This window comes from Lycorma delicatula, chromosome 3, assembly GCF_047948215.1.
Source record: "Lycorma delicatula isolate Av1 chromosome 3, ASM4794821v1, whole genome shotgun sequence".
NCBI classification, from domain to species: Eukaryota; Metazoa; Arthropoda; class Insecta; order Hemiptera; family Fulgoridae; genus Lycorma; species Lycorma delicatula.
The window spans coordinates 14,238,936-14,258,967 of record NC_134457.1 but is presented as its reverse complement, the minus strand read 5'-3'; the positions used below and the strand labels follow the sequence as shown (position 1 = coordinate 14,258,967).

Here is a 20,032-nt window from a genome sequence, read left to right as displayed (position 1 = left end):
TTATTAAAGATTTTGTTAATTAGAAGTCTACAGCTTCAGCAGTATGTTGTTTTTCAAAAGATCTGGTAAGAATGAGATCGGCTAAAAAAGGTTTGTTGATTCAGAATAGAATTACTATAAGGCAGCTGAAACAGATTCATCTCAGTCTGGTTTTCATTCAGGAATAAACCCAGTGGAAAAGCAAAAGATATTAGAAGTAAAGGTTGGGGGAGTTCCCTGGAAGATTTGTTGTGTTTCACAGAAGTTGAATGCAACTTAATGATAAAGGAAGTACCATGTTCTTAAGAAACATGGTAAAGGAAATGATGTTACAGCTTTTTTTTTAGGAACCCGTCAAACATTTCTTTATGAGACTAGTGATTTACTATTTCTTTCTACTGCGGATTTCATATTTTCTTTTGAAACATATTTTACTTTTAAGTCTGATCTTAATGTTGATTTTTATAATAAATATTCTACAGTTTATTTAGATTATTCATGGTGATTCAAAGAAACGGGAAATTTTGAAAGTTGTGTTGGTAGCTGTGGGCGATTGGTACCACTTGATAAGTGGCGCCAGCCTCTCTAACCTAACCTGCCATTTAGTTGTCATGGATCCTTGGAGTGGTGTGCAACGTGCATTTGCTATCAAAGCATTTTACAAAAACAATGACAGTGTGGAGGGAGCGCGTAGGGAATTTCGCCGTCATTTTAATCTGGGACGGCACGACCGTGTTCCATCAGCACATGCAATTAAATCATGGATATCTAATTTTGAGGTAACTGCTTCGGCAATGAAAAAGAAACCTCCAGGCCGTGAGCGAACCATCCGTACACCACAGAATGTTCAAGCTTTACAAATGCTGTCACACGAAGTCCACATCGGTCAGTCCGTCGTCTCTCAGCATCTTTACAATCGCATAGTTTAAATGTTCAAAGAATGTTAGTGAAGGACTTGCAATTCCATCCGTACAAGTTGCAAATCGTCCAGGAACTGAAACCAAACGATGCACAATTCTGTAATGTAATGCTTCAGAAGATAAATGATAACGAAGAGTTTGTTCACGAACTGTGGATGTCAGACGAAGCGCATTTCCACCTCAGTGGATTTTTAACAAGAAAAATTTTAGATACTGGGCACAAGAAAATCCTACGCAGCATTCTTAACACAGGCTGGTTTCAACAAGACGGAGCAATGTCACATACTGCACGAATATCGATGGCAGCTGTATGCCGATTGTTTGGACAACGTGTCATTTCACGAAATGGTGACATTAGATGGCCTCCCAGATCGCCTGATCTCTCAGCTTGCAATTACTTTTTGTGGGGTCACCTTAAAAGCAAAGTGTTCCACAGTAGACCGGCTACAACGGAAGAACTGAAGGCAAAAATCCAAGAAGCAATTGCGGAAATTCCAGTTGAGATGTTACGTCAAACCATGAACAATTTAACGAAGAGACTTTGTGAGTGTTTACGTAGAAGAGGAGGTCACCTGCAAGATGTCATCTTTAAATAATAAACTAAAATGTATGTATCCTAAAATGGCAACATTTGTACAATTACATGAAATAAAATTCATTTTCTAAAAAAAATTTTTCATTAACATTATTTAATTTTTTAAATTTCCCATTTTTTTTTAATCACCCTGTATAAAAAATAAATCAATCATCCAAGTAATGGCTGATAGTCAACATAAATAAAAATTGTAATTTTGTAATTATAAATGAATAATCTATATGGTTTTCTTGTTAATTAGTCTTTTATGCAAACCTTCTCATTTGAGCTTGGTATATTTCAGATATGGTGTAAACTATATCTGTTTGATATTAGTAGAAAATTGATTATGTCATTCTATAATTATTACAGAAAGGTTACATTAAAAATTTAATTCAATAATGACAGTGTTGGGTAAAGTTAACAAAAAACACACAGCTAGTATTTGCCAAAAGAAATTGGACTTTAATTGAAAATAAAACAAATGAACTTATGTTAGAATCATAACCTTAAAACATAAAAAGAAATTATGAAATCAACATATGAATAAAGATGTTAAATGAAAAAATACATATACATTTATAATACACTATACATTAATACATACATAAAATACACTATACATTAATACAATACACTATACATTAATTTTATATACTAATACATTATGTATATAATATACATTTTTTAAATACACACTGTGACAAAGCCTGAAAACAAGAGAACATAAAACACCTTATTTTCAACTATATACTTAGAAAAACAAAACATCAATAAACATAGTATGACTGGAAAACTATTACATTACTGACATGTGCTGTAATATTGAAAAATTAGCAATGAACAGATGTCATTAGCTTAGAAAAAATAAATTACAATAATTTCAGTATAAAAGGCGTTAATTACAATATAATCACATTAAAATAAGTAATAATATAAATAGAGTTAATTTTGATAAATAAGCATTCTTGAAAATATAAAAATTACAAAGTCCTAAAACATACCTGCACATCAGGAGTAATTTGCTTTAGGTTAATTTACGAGAAGTATTATGAATACAGTGTATGAGTAGCAAAGAATTAATTTCGGCGATTAACAACAAGTTACAAAAATAAATTATAGAGTTAATTACAATGACAAATCGTAATAATTATACATGTAAAATAGGTAAGCCACCTATCATGATTGCACTTAAGTGAATAAATGGTTTTTTAAACTAAACTTGAAATCGAAAGGCATAAGGTATGATGAACTGAATGTTCCACAAATTTTAATGATAAAATAACTTTTTAACGTAATAAATAATGAAAATTGAACTTGTCTGTAGCACAAAAATAATATCAAGATACGAACTCATGAATGAAGGTAAATGAATGAATACATACAGTAATCCTGGGCGTAGTCCGCACTGGTGTATCAGGAATACAGGGGTGTGACGTGGTTTAGTGGTAGAATAATACGTAGCATCTCAGATATGTAGCGACGAGTTTGGAGATTCTGCATTGATGAATAATAATCCGCAGCTCGAGAAGATTCGGCGTCGATAGAATTGGCAGTTTGTAGTGATTGAAACACTTTCCACAGAGACGTAATGTAGAATTTGAAGAATAACTTAACGAAGAAACGAGGCAAAACAAAACATTGAGATCGGTGAAATTACGAGACACTGCCGAGTAGAGCTAGAGAATATTTCGACAGAGAAATACCGCAACGTTTATGCGGGTATGAATGCGATGAAAATATTGTCACAAAGTTTGAGAGAGAATGGCCATAGGCGACTGTACAGGAGGAATGTTGGATCTACTCTGCCGAAAAGATGGCGTGAAAGAAAAGAGGGGGAAACCAAACCCAGGTAGTGGACAGGAGAGAGTGTGTGTAAAAAACAAGAGATGTGTGCATGTATTAGTATGGGAACGAATGAATAACAGGTGTGTGAAAAGGGTAGCCAAAAATAATTTGAGAAATGAATACACGCGGTCACTAATGATGACGGAAGCAGACAGTCTGGCCGGCACCAGAATTGTCGAACACGAGAACAAATAATCAAACAGGTACAAATGACAAGCCCAAAATAGGAAACATAGTAAAATTTACCATGCCTGTAACAAACAATATGACCCAACCCTAGTTTTGAATTCATTGGAAATAACGGAACTTTACGCATGGCGTAAACAGACAGAATTTATTGGTAATTTAATATATCTGTTATATATAGGGGATTTTCGCAAGGTGACTCCTCGGCAACATTGTTTGCTTTATGACAATTTTGTTTACTTATAGTTAAGTGAGTGTTAAAAAAGACTTTAAAGTACTAATTAAATATTGCATTATTACCAGGTTTTATTAATATTTATTCGGGTTTTATTATCATGTTTAATGATTACTCATAAATAATATTGTTTTGTCTAAAAACACACATTAAATAGTAAGTGTAAAAATTCTATTTATGGAAATCAACTCCTTGAGGTTGTTAATACATTATGTATTTGGAGTATTGTTTTAACATTAAGGTTTATTTCGTGTAGTAAAGGTATAAGTAAGGCATCATGTGCATCTGATGTAATAAAAAATTTTTATTTAGATCTAAAGCAGAATTTGGGAGCCACGATGAAGCTATTTGTTAGTGTTAAATCAGTAATTACGGTGAAATTGAAACTTACTGTGGTACTAGGAACAACTAGAGGTTATAACATTTAAATCTATTAATATTTTATCAGCCATGAAGTAGTGTAATCTGAAGTGGCAACTATTAAATTAAAATATTATATAATTAAATTATCATTTAGCTGTTGGATTAAGTTACTGAATATAACACCTCAGACAGAGTTTCCTTAGAATTTGTTTAAATTGTGATACTGGGTAAAGAGGAAGGTTTGGTTAAATATTATTGGATTGTTCATTTAAAAAATATTTGTCATACATGAGTTATAAACGAAGGGTTATATGGAATTTGCAGGAACCAGAAGTGGTTATTAAATTGAAAGAAAGATTTTTAATAGTGATATCAGAATCATTTGATAATAGACAGAATAATCTCGTCATACATATTTATTCAGAACTCTTAAACCATTCACTGAATGGTAATTTGATTACTATGTACAGTTTTATTTTAATAAATATTCTAGCAAATTCCATCCTTGCAGCAGTATTTAATTATTTATTGAATTTTATTGTTAATATAAGAATTTCATCATTTGAAAAACTTTTAATCTATGTAAAAGGCATTAGATGTTCATTTTATTATTGTATTATACTATGCATTCCACTTGGGTGGAAATTTTATTTACTTAGTGTAAACAATAAGTTTAAAGATGTTTTTAATTTTATTATCAGTACTTTAAAAAAACTGTGAGCTTTCTTAATAAATATGGGTATTTCAGTTTTGCAGTGTTTTCCTAGTTAGAATATAGGATGATTGATTTTATTCTTATACGCTAGGATTTATTTCTGGTAGGATAGTTTATTATTTTGTTTTTCATTATGTCAAGGTAATTTTTTTATTCGTGTCATTATTTATCTCATTATTATTTACTTTTGTCAATTTATTCCTGTAACTTAAAAAAAATTCTTAGTTATAGTTAAATCATTTTTATTTATAAATTGTTTGTCTTTATCTTTTCTTTCTGTTTGTTTGTTCTAAAATTGTGTTTTGTTATTTTTTGTATGCGTCTTCCCAAACTCAACTGTAATGTATAAACCACCATACAATAAATAATTGAGATAAAAAAATTGTAGTCGTAAAAATTTTTAATTTATATTTATTTTGTAGGAATTGTTGCAAGATAGTGGCTATTTCTCTGTAAAAAGAAAAACATTTTTACCCCATTGTGGTAAAGAAAATACTCTACCACATAAGAAAGTAAGAAAATCTTTGGCACCTACATGGAGTACACCTGGCAGCCATTTGACATCATCGCCATCTATAGATTTTTCACCCAGTATTTCCGAAACACCTGTGAGTAATATTAGTTAAAAATATAAAAATAACTATTTAAAAAAAAAAAAAATGAATTACTTTTAAACAACCAGTTGAATCATGAAAAAATTTGTTACATACAGCCATTTTGTGTGTGTGTGTGTGTGTGTGTGTGTGTATGGGCATGTGCATATGCATGTGATGATGTGTGTGTATGTATTGTTCTTAAATATAAAATATCAATAAATGTGACTAATGAGAGTGAAAAATACTAGTATAAATAATGAAGTAGAAGTGAGTAAAAAAGTAGTTAGATGATGACTTTAACTTCCCTCACTCTCTGGTTAAAATAAAATTTTTCTTCTAAAACATTTCTGTAATTTTGAAATTAAAAAAAAAATTTTCCTACTTTAGTTGACAAGATTTATTTGTTGTCATTTTTGTATGATATTGTCTTCCATAAGGTTAAAACTGAAGATCCTTGCCTGTATCACAAATCTGCACACTGATCTTCTTTCCCTACTTCCTACTCTCCTCACACTTAGGCTATATATCACTTAATCAATTGTATTTTTATTAAAAAAAAAGAATTGTCAGAAAAATAAAAAGTTTGTGAAATGTGAAATTATTTTATGTAAAATAATTAAAATAGCTTTTATTTATTATTGCTAGTGTGAAAAAGGGAAAAGTCCGTAGATTATTTCAGTATCTCGGAAGTTTCAAAGATTTAAAAATTTATTAAAAAAAAGATTGGTAGAGATAGATGGTGTTTTTTTTATGACACTGTAACATTTCAACGCAGTTCAGCTATTGATTCATTTGTTTGATTATCTTTTCTGTAATATATGCATTTCTTGTTGTAATGATTTCACAGAAGAGCACCAGAACTTATTCTTCTGGAATTCTTAAGTATTTACTTTCATTACAGTGTAAGTAAATTTAGAATAAAAGTATTATTCACTTCTTACTCTGAAGCAGTTATTTTAAAATTAGTTACTGTGATGCATGTAGGATAGCTTAGTGTTAAGACACTGCAGCTAATTGAAATTGCTAGATTCCATTTGATAAATAGATATCTTTTAACAAAAGCAAATTGAAAACGTTAAGTTTATTGTATTGATTGAATGTACTGCAGTAAAAGAAAACTACTAATTATAAATAATAACCATATATATTTTGTTTCCTAAAATAAAGTAAAAAAAATATTGTTAATTGATATTTATTTACTTAATACCTTCTTTATATGTTATTTATTTTAAAACATTTTGATTTAAAAAAAACATTTTTTTTTAATTTTATAAGTTATTATTTTTGTAATTAACAGTATATGAGGCATATTCTTAAAGTATTGTCCGTTTTAAATAAAAATAAAACTGAAAAATATTAACAAACTATTAATTACACATGAAAATTACATTTATTTAATACTTTTCTACATAAATGCCTTCAACACATTTTTCATAGTGTTTCACTAGTTTCATCATTACTTCTTCAAGAAATTCCACCTCCAGTCACTTAAATCATGCAGTAACACCATTTTTCAATTTGTCATCATCGTCAAACCTTTGTGATGCAAGCTGCTGTTTAAGGTGAAGAAAAAGAAAGTAATCACTAGGAGCTTAATCAGGGATATAGAGTGGATGATTAAAAAAATTCCAATGAAATTTCTCTTATCACTTAATTGTCTGATTTGCCTTGTGTGGCGGGACATTGTCATGTGAAAAAAAAATCCCAAGGGATAGATAGTGTGTGTGTGTGTCAGTAAACATATTCGGCACCCATCTTGCACACAATTTTTTTAGCCCAATTTTTCAGTCCTGAAAATTTCATAAACAAAAATTATGAAACACCAAGAAACAAAAAAAAAAAACAATTGTGACAAGGTGAAGTGTCAGTTTTCTCAAATTCTTCTGTTTTTTTGTTTTTTTTTTTTTTTTTTAGTCAAATCATCCTTATCATTAAGTTCTTTATCATAAATGTTCATTTGCACTTCTTGGAATGAACAGCACCACTGTTTTACTTTAGCATTTTTTGTAATATTCAACCTGTAAACGTCACAAATTTACTTGTGAATTTCAACCTCAGAATTGTTTTTTGCCATTAAATATCTGATTACTTCTCATACTTCACACCCTGAGGGATTATGAATTGTAATACTCATTATAAATAGATGAATTATTTTGTCACAACAAGTAATGACAAAATAACTAAACTGTTGTTGCTTACAGCCGACACTTGATTGAAATAATTGAACTGTGTAAGCTCCACCTGTTAAAATCAGTTTTATAGGTGGCAAGTTCAAAACGGACCTTACTTTAAAAGCACTGTTGTATTAAAGTATTATATTCTTGTGATTATATTCCTCCAACAGTTGAAAAATGTTGTGTTTTTTCTCCATTCTTATCTTCATTAGACAAAAAATTATAAGAATAATTTAAAATTATTTAAATGAGGATATTTAAAAAATGATATATATTTAAACAGAAACAATTGGTATCTGCAGTTATTTCTGCATTCAACTGACAGTTTTATAGTAATCAACAAATACTGCCTTCTCATTCAGCTGGTCCTGTTCAATTTCCAGCTGTAATTTTTATTTCATTTTCATTATCTTGAAAAACTCTCTCTAATTCAGCATATTTTTGAAGTGTGAATAAATAGATAAAAACTAATCAAGTAATTTACAACAGTAATTAAACATAAGCATCGCATTAGTTGGTCAGCTTTACATAAACAGATGCTAATATCATTGTAAGTATTAGAGTTAAATTACACCTGGTGATTCAAAAAGGACTTCATAGATTTAAAAGGATATAAACATTTATTGAGATAACTTACAGATTTGATTGAAGTCTGATTTCATAGAAAAACACATCAAGTTTGTCATTCAACATTTACTTTGGTTTGATATGTGGCTTCCATTTTTAATGCAACATACATCCCACCTGAAGTCAATTTCATTCCAGACTGTAATCAGCAAGTCCTCTGCAGCTGCGGTGTTAATTTGAAGTCTTAGCTCAACAAGATCTTCAGGAAAAGTTGGTGTATAAACCCAATGTTTAATGAAATATCACAAGAAAAAATCTGCTGGGTAAAATCTGGGGAGCAAGGTGGCCTTACAATTGGACATTCACAACCAATCCACCGATCTGGGAATCAAGTGTCAAGAAAATCTTGGACTTCTAGATGGTAGTAAGCTGGGTGGTGCCCCATCGTGCTGATAGTAAGAGACCATCTTGGTAGTCATCGTCTAACTGAGGAATTAGAAAATTGTGAAGCATGTCCAGATAAACGATACCATTTATGGTTGCCTCCTGGATGAAGAACAGACTGTTTTACGTGATAGAAGAATAACCGATCTCAACAAAGTTGTTGCCAAGAGTAAATTGTATGCCTGCTATGAGGCTCTCCCCTCCTGTACTCTCCATAAAAATTATTATGAACTGTAGATACTGAAACTAAATCGTGAAACCAAAACACACATTGAGAAAGTTCCGCACCAGTAAATATTTCCAGTTTTAACAGTGCTGTGGCCGAATTCGGTACTAGTGAACTATGAAAGTAAAAATTGATGTGTTTTGCTATGAAATGAGACCTCAACCGAATCTGTAAATTATTTCAATAGATTTTTATATGCTTTTAAATTAGCGTAGTCCTTTTTGAATCACCTGGTACTTCTCATAGTTTAAAGTAATATCAATTACATTCTTGATTTGTTATGTCTGTATCATGTAGATAAAATCTTATAATATTGAATAGCAGTTAGATATTCTCACTAATTATAATCATTAATTAAATTATTATTATTGTACTTTCAGAGTAAATCAGTGACTTTGGCAGATTCAATGTTATTTTCATCTCCATTAATAGAACCACTAACTAGTCCAGATGAATATTCACCAAAGGTAATAATAACAATTAAATACGTTGTAATCGATGTGTTTTTTTCTTTGTATATTGGTGTTGAGATTGTTATGACCTTTGAATATATATACATATTCAGTTATAAAGTAATTTGGCACGTAAAAGAGCAGTTGCAAGATAATTTGAAGCAGACTGCCAAGAATTGATGGGCCTTTTTGTTCCTGCAAATATTGTATGTTTATGTAAAATTAAATATTAATCATTTTGTTGTGTTTTAAGAAAAAAAAATCATGTTTTCAAGGGGAAAATTTACCTATAAGTAACTGATAAGTACATGTTATTTTCTTTGGGACCTAAGTGTGTGTATCTTATGAATTACTTAAAAAAGAATTTAGTCTAGTAGCTGATGTTTTATTCAGCTAAATCAGTATAATTTTCTCTTAATTTTTAAGTAACATTATTTGTACACCTGATTCTTTTTTTTAAAATTATTATAATATTATATAATTTTACACATTTAATATAAGAATAGTTAATATTAACTCTTAGGCACAGTGAAGTTCATTATTTATTCTCTTTTATAGCGTAAGTTTGTTCAGACTTTTTCTGAAAGAAACTTTAGTATTTTTTTTTAATAACAATTAGAATAATGCTTTCAGTGTTTTAAAAGTAGTAATAACAAGTCTTACAGGATGTTAAATCATGAGTGTTTTATTACTGATTATGTCTGTTATAACATTGTTAATATAATTATCCGATATACTAAACAAATTTCATAACCTAACGCATAGCAACAAATAAATAATAAACCTGTGTTTATTTCGGTTTTTGATATTTTCACTGGTCACTTTTGTTGTGAAATGTGTAATTTATAAAAAAATAGTTTGTATTTTTTAAATTCTTTTCAGTTTTGTTTTTTTTTTTACTGTAGCGCTTGTTTGTTTTTGTTTTTCTGTTTTTATTGGTGTCTTATTTTGTTCAATTATTTCCTATTTTGTTTTCCTTTTTTTTATTGTATTTTATTGAAATAGTAATTTATTAATTTTGTTACTGTTATTATTTATTCCATTTTAATATTGTTATAGTTTATTTTTTATTTTTGTATTAATTTTCAGATACCATTTGGGTGAGTAGGATATTATTTCACTGTTAAACATCACATATCTTCTGAGCATTTTTATTTATTATGAATTTTTATCTTCTTGTTACCATTTCTGTTATTGTGTTTGTTGTTTTTTTAGTATTTTTTTTTAAATTTATTTATCTGCACATAGTTTTTATTTTTTGCATTTTTATTTTTTGTTTTCTCAGTATTTTGATGTATTCTGCTTCCTGCATATAACTAGTATTTTGTTTGTTTGTGATTCTTTTTTGTTATTGTGGGTAATTTTTATTTTTATCTGATCACAAACAAAAGAACCTACACAGTTCAGTTGACCATATTTATTGAGGCAATAAATGTAAACCCCATTTCTTCCTGTTTCTATTCATAGTAATGAAAATAGGAAAACGGCTTACCAGTATCCTGTTAGAAATAAATAGAGCGAGTTTTTTCCAGTATTTGATTGTGATTTATCTGCAAAGTAAGAAACCTTTTTAAAATAAGAATCCAGTTATGTGATTGTAGAATAATTGGTTTAAATATTATTGAAGTACAGTAATTTATGCAAGATGGAATGCCATAATAACAGTTTTTACTTTACAACACATCTTTTAAATTGATCCCCACCACTAATATTTTCAATGTCTGTTCTTGAATGGCTGTGTAGTGTGTTATTTCTAGACAGGTTCTTTTGTTTGTTTTTTATTATTTCTCTTTTTTATTTTATTGTTATTGATTTTATTTATGGTAGCTTTTTTATTTTAACACACCAATTTTAATCATTAAAATGCACCAACATGCACATATAATTTTATTGCTTTCACACTTTTTTCTCATTTTATGTATCTGTTTATTTCAAATGAAATTTTGCATTTTAATTAGATGGAAGAAAACATTTTTGGGATTGGGAATATTCAGTAGGAATTGATTCCAATATTCTGTTTTCGTGTTTGTTTGGAGTACCAGAAATGGGATTGATAAAATCTTGATAATATTTCAATTGGAATTAATTTTTAAAAAAATATGTGAAGTGTTTTAAAATAATAAAAATTTACTAAGGATCAGAAAAAAAGTTACATTAAAGCTTCATGCTGTTGTACCTGTATCAAAACTTTGTGTAAAAAAAATGCTCTTGAACACAGAATTTACTATGTAAGATTTTATAGGTAAAAGGTATTAATTGCAACAAGGCAGTTCTCTCAGATAGTCACTTGGTTAATAAATTGGCCATTAACTGCTACTAAATTTTTTTTTGGCTAGAAAAAAAAATCACCATTTAAAAGAAAACTACAATGTAAGAGTAAATGAATATACCACATTTCTTTAAGGAAGTAAACTTCTACTCAGCCTTTTAAAGAGCTACAGTTAAGAATAGAGGCAACATGATATAGGTTACTGGCATTTGATAACAATAAGCTCTCTTATATTTTATATTGGCATAGTCATGCCGGTGACTATTTTCTTAATGACTAGCTTTTAAAAAAAATCATAATTAATTTCTTTCTCATTAAAATTTTATTTTTAAGCAGTTTAAATAATTTTCAACAGTGTAATCTACAACATGTATTGATGAACATCAATCAATAAATAAAGAGAAAATTTTACATTTTTATTCATGTGAGCTTAGAATTGTGTTCCCTCTTAATGATACTTCTTTATAGCATAATAAAACTAAATCAATGCATAATAAAAAAAGATTGAAAAAAAAAGATTTGTGGAAACTGTATTTATTTATTGTAGATTGAAACGGTGAAGATAGGATACCCAAAAAACCTAACTCAGTCTGTTTGGTCCATACAAGACTGATCTTCTGGTGAGTTGAGAACATCCATACTTCACAAAAGATGGGCTCCAACAATTTGGAAATATTTCTTCAAGGATTTTGTATTGAGGGATGGTGTATTTTGCAGTTTCAGGTATTGATAGAAACTATGTAGGACATCACCTCAGAGTATTACTATTATGGACAGATTCTCCAGAAAACCCCATGTTCAGTGATAAAAGTAGGACTTTCCTCAAGATTCTCTTACCTGATCTTATAAGGGAGCTTGACAGATGCCTACTAGTTTTATAGATTACTGTCTTCCTCAGATTTTCCCCAGAATATTTATACCAATTACTAGCGTTTTATGAGCTCTAAAATTAACTAAACTAAAATTAATTAACTAAAATTTGGCTGCAGTTAGATTTATATCACAAACAGGCTCTGTTCCTGTTAATTGAAAAGTCCCATGAAAATTCATGGAACAACTTTATTTAAACCATTTAAAGCTTACACTTTATTGATTTATAAATGTAAGTATATCTTAAACTTACTTCTCTGGTATTGCAACTTTGGTTTATTAATGTGTGCAACAGCTTTTAACTTTGCAAAAAGTGGTATCTTAAGTAATTCTTAAACTCTAATAATAATATCACTTAACATTACAGCATCATATTGCTATTGTTTTTGATACTGAACTTATAATATTGTAAAAAACCTAACATTTATTACATATCTGAAAAAACAAAGGGATTCCCCCTTATTATTGTCATCGTAGATTAAATTATATGAAAGGAAAATGGCTTTGTTTCAGACATTTTTTCGACAGTTTCTTTTTCTCCTAAAGAACAAACTAGAGAAGTGACACCCTAGGCATATTAAAATTGTAAGTTTTTCACCTCATCTCCTGTGTTAAGATGTTATTCAACAAGAGTTGATAAATCATGTTTAATTCTTGACTCTTTAAAGGAGAGTAATTCCTGAATAACAAGTTTCTATCATGTTTTTAAGCATTTTTAATTCCAAGCTATTAAAAGGTATTCATGTATCAGGATCACATCCTTGAAATAGTAACAAAGTTTGCTCCAAAAGTTTTCCCCATTTTTTTCTTATCAGAAGCATTTACTGTCGTACAGTATTGTCTGTCATGTAGTATTACAAGGGTGGTCCTAAAAGTAATATGATTTTCTCAGGGAAAATAAAAGCTATCTTGCAAAATGTTTTGAGTAATCACCTACCATAGAGAATATATTACTCAACATTACATGATTCAGTGTTTTGTCCATTTAAAAAATCAACTTCTTAAACTTATGAAATGTTGAAAGAAGCATTCATGAAGAGTGTAAGTCGTGTGCAACATGTTTTCATTGGCAGAATGGTGAGAGTGGGTTGATCGAGCTTGTTGATTAACAATGTTATAGTAAACACAGTGAGCATCATCATTCAAGAAGATCACCCTGTTGGTGTGCGGCAGTTGGAGAAACTGCTAAAAATTCCAAAAAGTATTGTACATAATTTTCTGTTGCCAATATGAAACGCATTTTATGTCATCAGGTTTCGCAGCTCTTAATGACTGACCCAAATACTGCATTCTCTGAGAAGAACTGTTGGCTCACTACAAGAAGCAAGGAACATGCTTTTTGCATAATGTGGTAATGTTGACGAGTCTTGGATGTTTCATTATGATCCTGATACAAATCAACAAAGCTCCTATTGGAAGTCATCTTCACAGTCTCTGAAAAAGCGGAAACTGCTTGCAGCATGGGTAAAAACATGACCATCTTTTTTGATCATGAAAGATTTATTTGCCTAAATTAGATACCTACGGGGACAGCTGTAAAATCTCTTCAGGTAAATCAGTGTGCTAAAGATAATGGTGACTCGCTTAAAAAACAAATGCCTTGGAAAAAAAATTGAAGAACTTCCTTTGCATCAAAATAATGCGTATCCCCATTTCACTCAGATAATTTGCGAATTTTCAAATGGAAAAAAATGTGTTTGTGTTCAATCAATGAAGAATTTTATTTCTGGGCATGAAACGAAAATTCATTGATTTTAAAACATGATGTAATGTATTTCTAGAAAAATTTGGCAGATCATAATTGCTATTCATGGCATTCAATATTTTCTTCTTTTATTAAAATAAAATGAATGTACTTTCTTTTGATAGCAGTTTTAGTAAAATTGTCCAACTTTTCAACCATTTTCACATGCTTTCGAAGCTTTTAGGGCTAACATGTTTACCATCAATTTTGTGTTCCTTTATTTTATTAAAAATTGATTTTTCACTAATGACTGTTGCACTACTTGCTTTTTAAGCAATGTTTCTGACTGCAGTTTTAAGGTTATCTTGCTTTGAGGTTATGTATACATTACTGATATTTTTTTCCAAGCTACTTAAGGGTTTTTCTGGCTTATGTTTCATGACATAATCACTCATTGTTAAAACCTGATTGGAAAAAAATAAAGGGTAATTTAAAATTTTGTGAAATTCCAAATTAGACTTATAAAAATGTATCTTACGTTTAGAGTAACACGATAACATTGATTAAAATACTTTATTTCACTGAACTGAATAGTTTTGTGAAGCATTACAAATGATGTAATCATTATTAAACATCAAACAGGCTCAAAAAAATCTCTAATTGCTTATCATCAGGATGTCATGGCACCAGACAAGTGACAGTTTGTACATTTATACACATAAAACAGTAGTAATTAGACTTGCACATGGAAAGATAGAATGATTCAGCCTGAACTACTGAGATATTACTCATACATGCTGAATTCTTATTTATATCTGCCCATCATTTCCTGAGATGGACTATTAGTCAATTCATATTTACTTCATTAGCTAGGTATCAGTGTTAACCTCAATCATGTCTAATGCGATTAGACGTGTTATTACTTTTTTTAAATAAAGTGGAAGTTCCTGCAAAAGTAAAGTATTAAAAATAATCAGCCAAAAAATAACAGTTGTTTTAAATTATATTTCATTTGTCAAAAAGAAAAGCTGTAACTAACATACAGTGTTTCTACATTTTTTTTTACAAATTATTAATTTTTAAATTGTGCTTAAATGCATATCTGTTCTGCGTAACAATAAAAATATGTACATATAAATAGTTTATTTATTGCTTTATTACAGTTAATTTTTATGTTGTGTTATTTTAATAGTTTCTGTTAAAAAATTCAAACAGTATTTATTAAAGGTCCTAGGTTCTGGTTACTTTGAATTGTTGAAATTTTATTTTATTTAAGAGTTTAAGAATATTAACCGGGAATTTAAATAAATAGTAATAAATGATTACAGTCTGTTAAAAGCAGATGCAGTATTGTATTGAATGCATGGTTGCTTATTTTATAAAATCATCTTATAAAATTTTTATATGAGTGAATAGTTAAACAGTTGCACCCGGTTGCTTTATACCATTGAATGTTTAATAATTAGCCAGGTCCTGGACAAGTTTATAAATTAACCCAATCTCCTGTTCTCTTTCTTTTTTTAAGTTTAATTGTCTCTTCCTTTTCATTTCCTTATCATTGAATTTTATTCCTTAGATTGGTGTCATTGGAATTGCAGCAGTAATACCTTATTTGAGCTAAGTTGAGTGCGAACAGATCATATTGTTTTGTCCAGGATTCCTTTTTCAAGATTGTACAAATGGGCCTCATTTTCCTTCTGTAATCTAATTCTAATCAGCTAGGAACAAATTCCAAGGATATTATAAAAATTAATTTACCCATTCCATCAGTTGTGTAATGGCTACCATTATTCTCACCAAATTCCAACCATATTCTTCGTACTTGAACCCACACACACACACACATATATAATATGTGTATGTGTGTGGACACCTAATAGTGTTTTCTATTTATTTTATTAACACTATTTATTAACTCCCACAAGTTTTGTTAGTAAACAGGATCCCATTACCCTAAAAAAAAATTGCATTTGATTTATTGTAGGTATCTATAACTTTCTGTAGAAAAAAAGTAGAAAATTCATTTGATTTTTTTAAAGATTATCACGATTGATTCTTCCAAATGAAATGAATAAAAATTAAGAAGGGCTCACTTCATAATTTACTTCATAGTTTTTTTTTCCATCAACTATTCTTTAAGCATTTTTTTTTTTTTTTTTATTTACATTACAAATAATTTTGCCTAAGAATTTATTTATTTTTTCATTGAACATTTTCTGTTATACGTATTTTGATCATAATTTTTTTTAGTTTTGATATAGATTATCTATCGTTTGCCCACAACATGTTAATGATCATAGTAATTACTGATTGGTATTATTTGCTTTTAAATGTAAAAATTAAATAGGATAGTTAATGCCCAACTATTGAACATAAAAAATGGTCGGTCAGTTAATAGGTAAAAGATAATAAATTTAAAAACAAAAAATCATTCATTCCTTAATCATGGTTTTAATTGCACTATTACTAGAATTACATTAGCAAAGTAAGAAAGGTCTTTTTATATGAATTTGAATCTTGGTCCTGCACATAACCAAATTTAATATTTATATTAATAAAAGAATTAATTGTATTTAAAATAACACAACCTTTCTTAATATTTAGTATAAGTAAGACTTATTGTGAGTGCTGATTATTTATTATTCTTAAGAGGTAAGTTGCTTTTTTTTATATACATCTCAGTTGTAGTATCTAATTTTTTCGATTTTTATTTAAAGTAGTTGTATTTATTATTAGCATATTATATAAAATAAATGCAGCTTATTAGAATTGCTTTATATTTTTTTGTATTTCTCTTTCTTTCTTTTGCTAATCTGTTGAAGAGTGATGAAAAATTCCTTATGCTTCAATGAATGTGTTTTAAAATATATGTGAAAATTTTTTTCTTTTTTTTGTCATAATGACAGTGAAAGTTGTTACTTAGGAAGACACGTTATACCACCTAGCTGTAGAGCACGGGCCAACCAACCGAGGATCATTTCTAATACTTCTGTTATTTGAATTCAATTTTAATAGACATGATTTCCATAGTTTCAGTGTTATAAACATAATTATACGTCAATTATTTTTATTCCCTGCTGGAAAAAATTGTTCTCAAGTAGCCAGAATCGTATCAGTATTAATACAGTTTGCTTACAGTAACAGTATTTATCCCGAGAAAGAATCTATATCATTCAGAAACTTAACTTAAAATGAAATGTTAGTAAGGTACATTGAAGCTGGAATTTAGCTACATTTATACAATATTTAATTGTATATTATGAAAGTGAATTATTAGTGTTGTATACAAATATGATTATATTTAATTAAGCTATAATTAGTATGGCATTTGACTGTATCCTCAAGTAGTCTAGCCCAGGTTAGAGGACTTATTTAAATTACTTTAATTTTAGTAAATGAATCTTTTATGCTGATCAATTCTGACATGATCTGTATAATAAATTTTATAGATTACATCAGTAATGGGTAGATTAAAAAAGAAACAGCCCATGCATTGTCTGGATGGATCAACCTTGCAAATTCTGTGGTAAAACATTTATTATAGCAGCAACACAAAATATACAATTGATTATATTATAAAAAAATAAATGTGATTAAAATTCATATTAATAATTAAAAATATAAACACATGACATGTTAACATATTGAGTGCCACAGTCACCAGTTGGTGCCACTAGGCATTTACATCAGGGGCCATCGGCACCATCTGGTAGCCTATGCATAAGTCATGTGGAATGCATTCTACTTATGCTGGCCTTTCAGTTCAGTTGTTAACCTTTATGTAGCATGTTAGTTGGATACTTAGTGTTATAAAATTGTTTGTGGCCCGAAGGTTTTTCCATTATTTTTGTAATGGCTGATTGTGAAATCCCGGGTTTGTCCAGGTCAGAGACAAAGATACAATGATTTAGTGTTGAAAAAAAATGATCTGCAGAAGAACTAAAACATATTTGGAAAATGAGAGTAGTAACGGTAAATTTAGTGCCGAAAGTGACCCTGAATATGGATATTTAGACAACAGTGATGTTGAATTACAACTGAAACCAATAAAGATGATATCCAAATAACTGAAAATAATATCGATACAAATACACCTGTACCAAAAGCCACTTGACATACAACAATCACTAAAGTGGTGAGTAATGTCATGTGGGTTACCGGTCCACCAAAGTTTAAAAAATTGATTATGTTGAAAATCCTAGTCTTCATATTCCTATTCCAATTGATGGTAAGCCAGTTAACTATTTTCAGATACTAGCTGATGATAAGTTGTTTAACTTGACTCTAAATAAAACAAATAATTATGCACAAGTCTTAAAAAAAATCACTCTAAATCTCGTGTTTATCATGGAAACCTGTAACAAAAGATAAATTTCACATGTTTCTGGGACTTTGCACATGGGACAACATTAAGTTGAACAGAATAAAAGATTATTGGTATACCAATTTTTTCAAATACTGGGTTAACTTAATTTTATGGACCAGAATAGATTTACAGTAATTATAAGAGCTCTTCATTTTTGTAATAATGAAAAGCAGCAAGCAGGTAATCGTATTCATAAGGTAGAACATTTAATTGATATTTTTAATGAAAAAATCTGATATAGACACCACATGACTTCCTTGTGTACCTATTAAATTACATATACATATTTTTTGCTGCACTTCATTTACACTTTTTTTATTTAAAAGTGAGATACAATCCTGCAATTCTGTAATAAAGTGGACAGTTACACAACTGCTGGAATATTAGTTTTTATTAACTTCAAATATTTATAAAATTATTAATTCAATAATCTTACATGAAATATAAGGATAGAGAGTAAAAGTCCCTTTATTACTAATTCAGTATTATTCATATCTTCGTGAGTTGCTGATTAACAGAGGTTTCAAATTTCTGGTGTGTCGTGTAAATAAAAGTTAATAATAATTAAACTATTCCGTTTGGTGTACTCTGCTGTATACTAATTACAAATGTTAATTTTGACCTTAGGGTGTAAAACATTCAGTTTTTATTATTGGATTATCTGGTGAAGCCGTAATAAGAAAGGGAGTCCCACAAGGATGTTCCCTATCTCCGTTACTTTTTAATCTGTACATGGAACTAGCAGTTAATGATGTTAAAGAACAATTTAGATTCGGAGTAACAGTACAAGGTGAAAAGATAAAGATGCTACGATTTGCTGATGATATAGTAATTCTAGCCGAGAATAAAAAGGATTTAGAAGAAACAATGAACGGCATAGATGAAGTCCTACGCAAGAACTATCGCATGAAAATAAACAAGAAGAAAACAAAAGTAATGAAATGTAGTAGAAATAACAAAGATGGACCACTGAATGTGAAAATAGGAGGAGAAAAGATTATGGAGGTAGAAGAATTTTGTTATTTGGGAATTAGAATTACTAAAGATGGACGAAGCAGGAACGATATAAAATGCCGAATAGCACAAGCTAAACGAGCCTTCAGTAAGAAATATAATTTGTTTACATCAAAAATTAATTTAAATGTCAGGAAAAGATTTTTGAAAGTGTATGTTTGGAGTGTTGCTTTATATGGAAGTGAAACTTGGACAATCGGAGTATCTGAGAAGAAAAGATTAGAAGCTTTTGAAAAGTGTTGCTATAGGAGAATGTTAAAAATCAGATGAGTGGATAAAGTGACAAATGAAGAGGTATTGCGGCAAATAGATGAAGAAAGAAGCATTTGGAAAAATATAGTTAAAAGAAGAGACGGACTTATAGGCCACATACTAAGGCATCCTGGAATAGTCGCTTTAGTATTGGAAGGACAGGTAGAAGGAAAAAATTGTGTAGGCAGGCCACGTTTGGAATATGTAAAACAAATTGTTAGGGATGTAGGATGTAGAGGGTGTACTGAAATGAAACGACTAGCACTAGATAGGGAATCTTGGAGAGCTGCATCAAACC

General features: G+C 29.4%; 1 protein-coding gene across 3 annotated transcripts in view; it reads left to right on the top strand.

Moving 5' to 3' along the window:
• Myb (proto-oncogene like protein Myb) overlaps nucleotides 1-20,032 on the top strand; it is a 176,870-nt gene that overhangs the window by 140,472 nt on the left and 16,366 nt on the right. For all 3 annotated transcript variants that reach the window (XM_075359436.1, XM_075359437.1, XM_075359435.1), the window contains exons 12-13: nucleotides 5,243-5,428; nucleotides 9,208-9,294. In XM_075359436.1, the coding sequence (XP_075215551.1) occupies nucleotides 5,243-5,428; nucleotides 9,208-9,294 (273 nt within the window). The remainder of the gene's footprint in view (nucleotides 1-5,242; nucleotides 5,429-9,207; nucleotides 9,295-20,032) is intronic.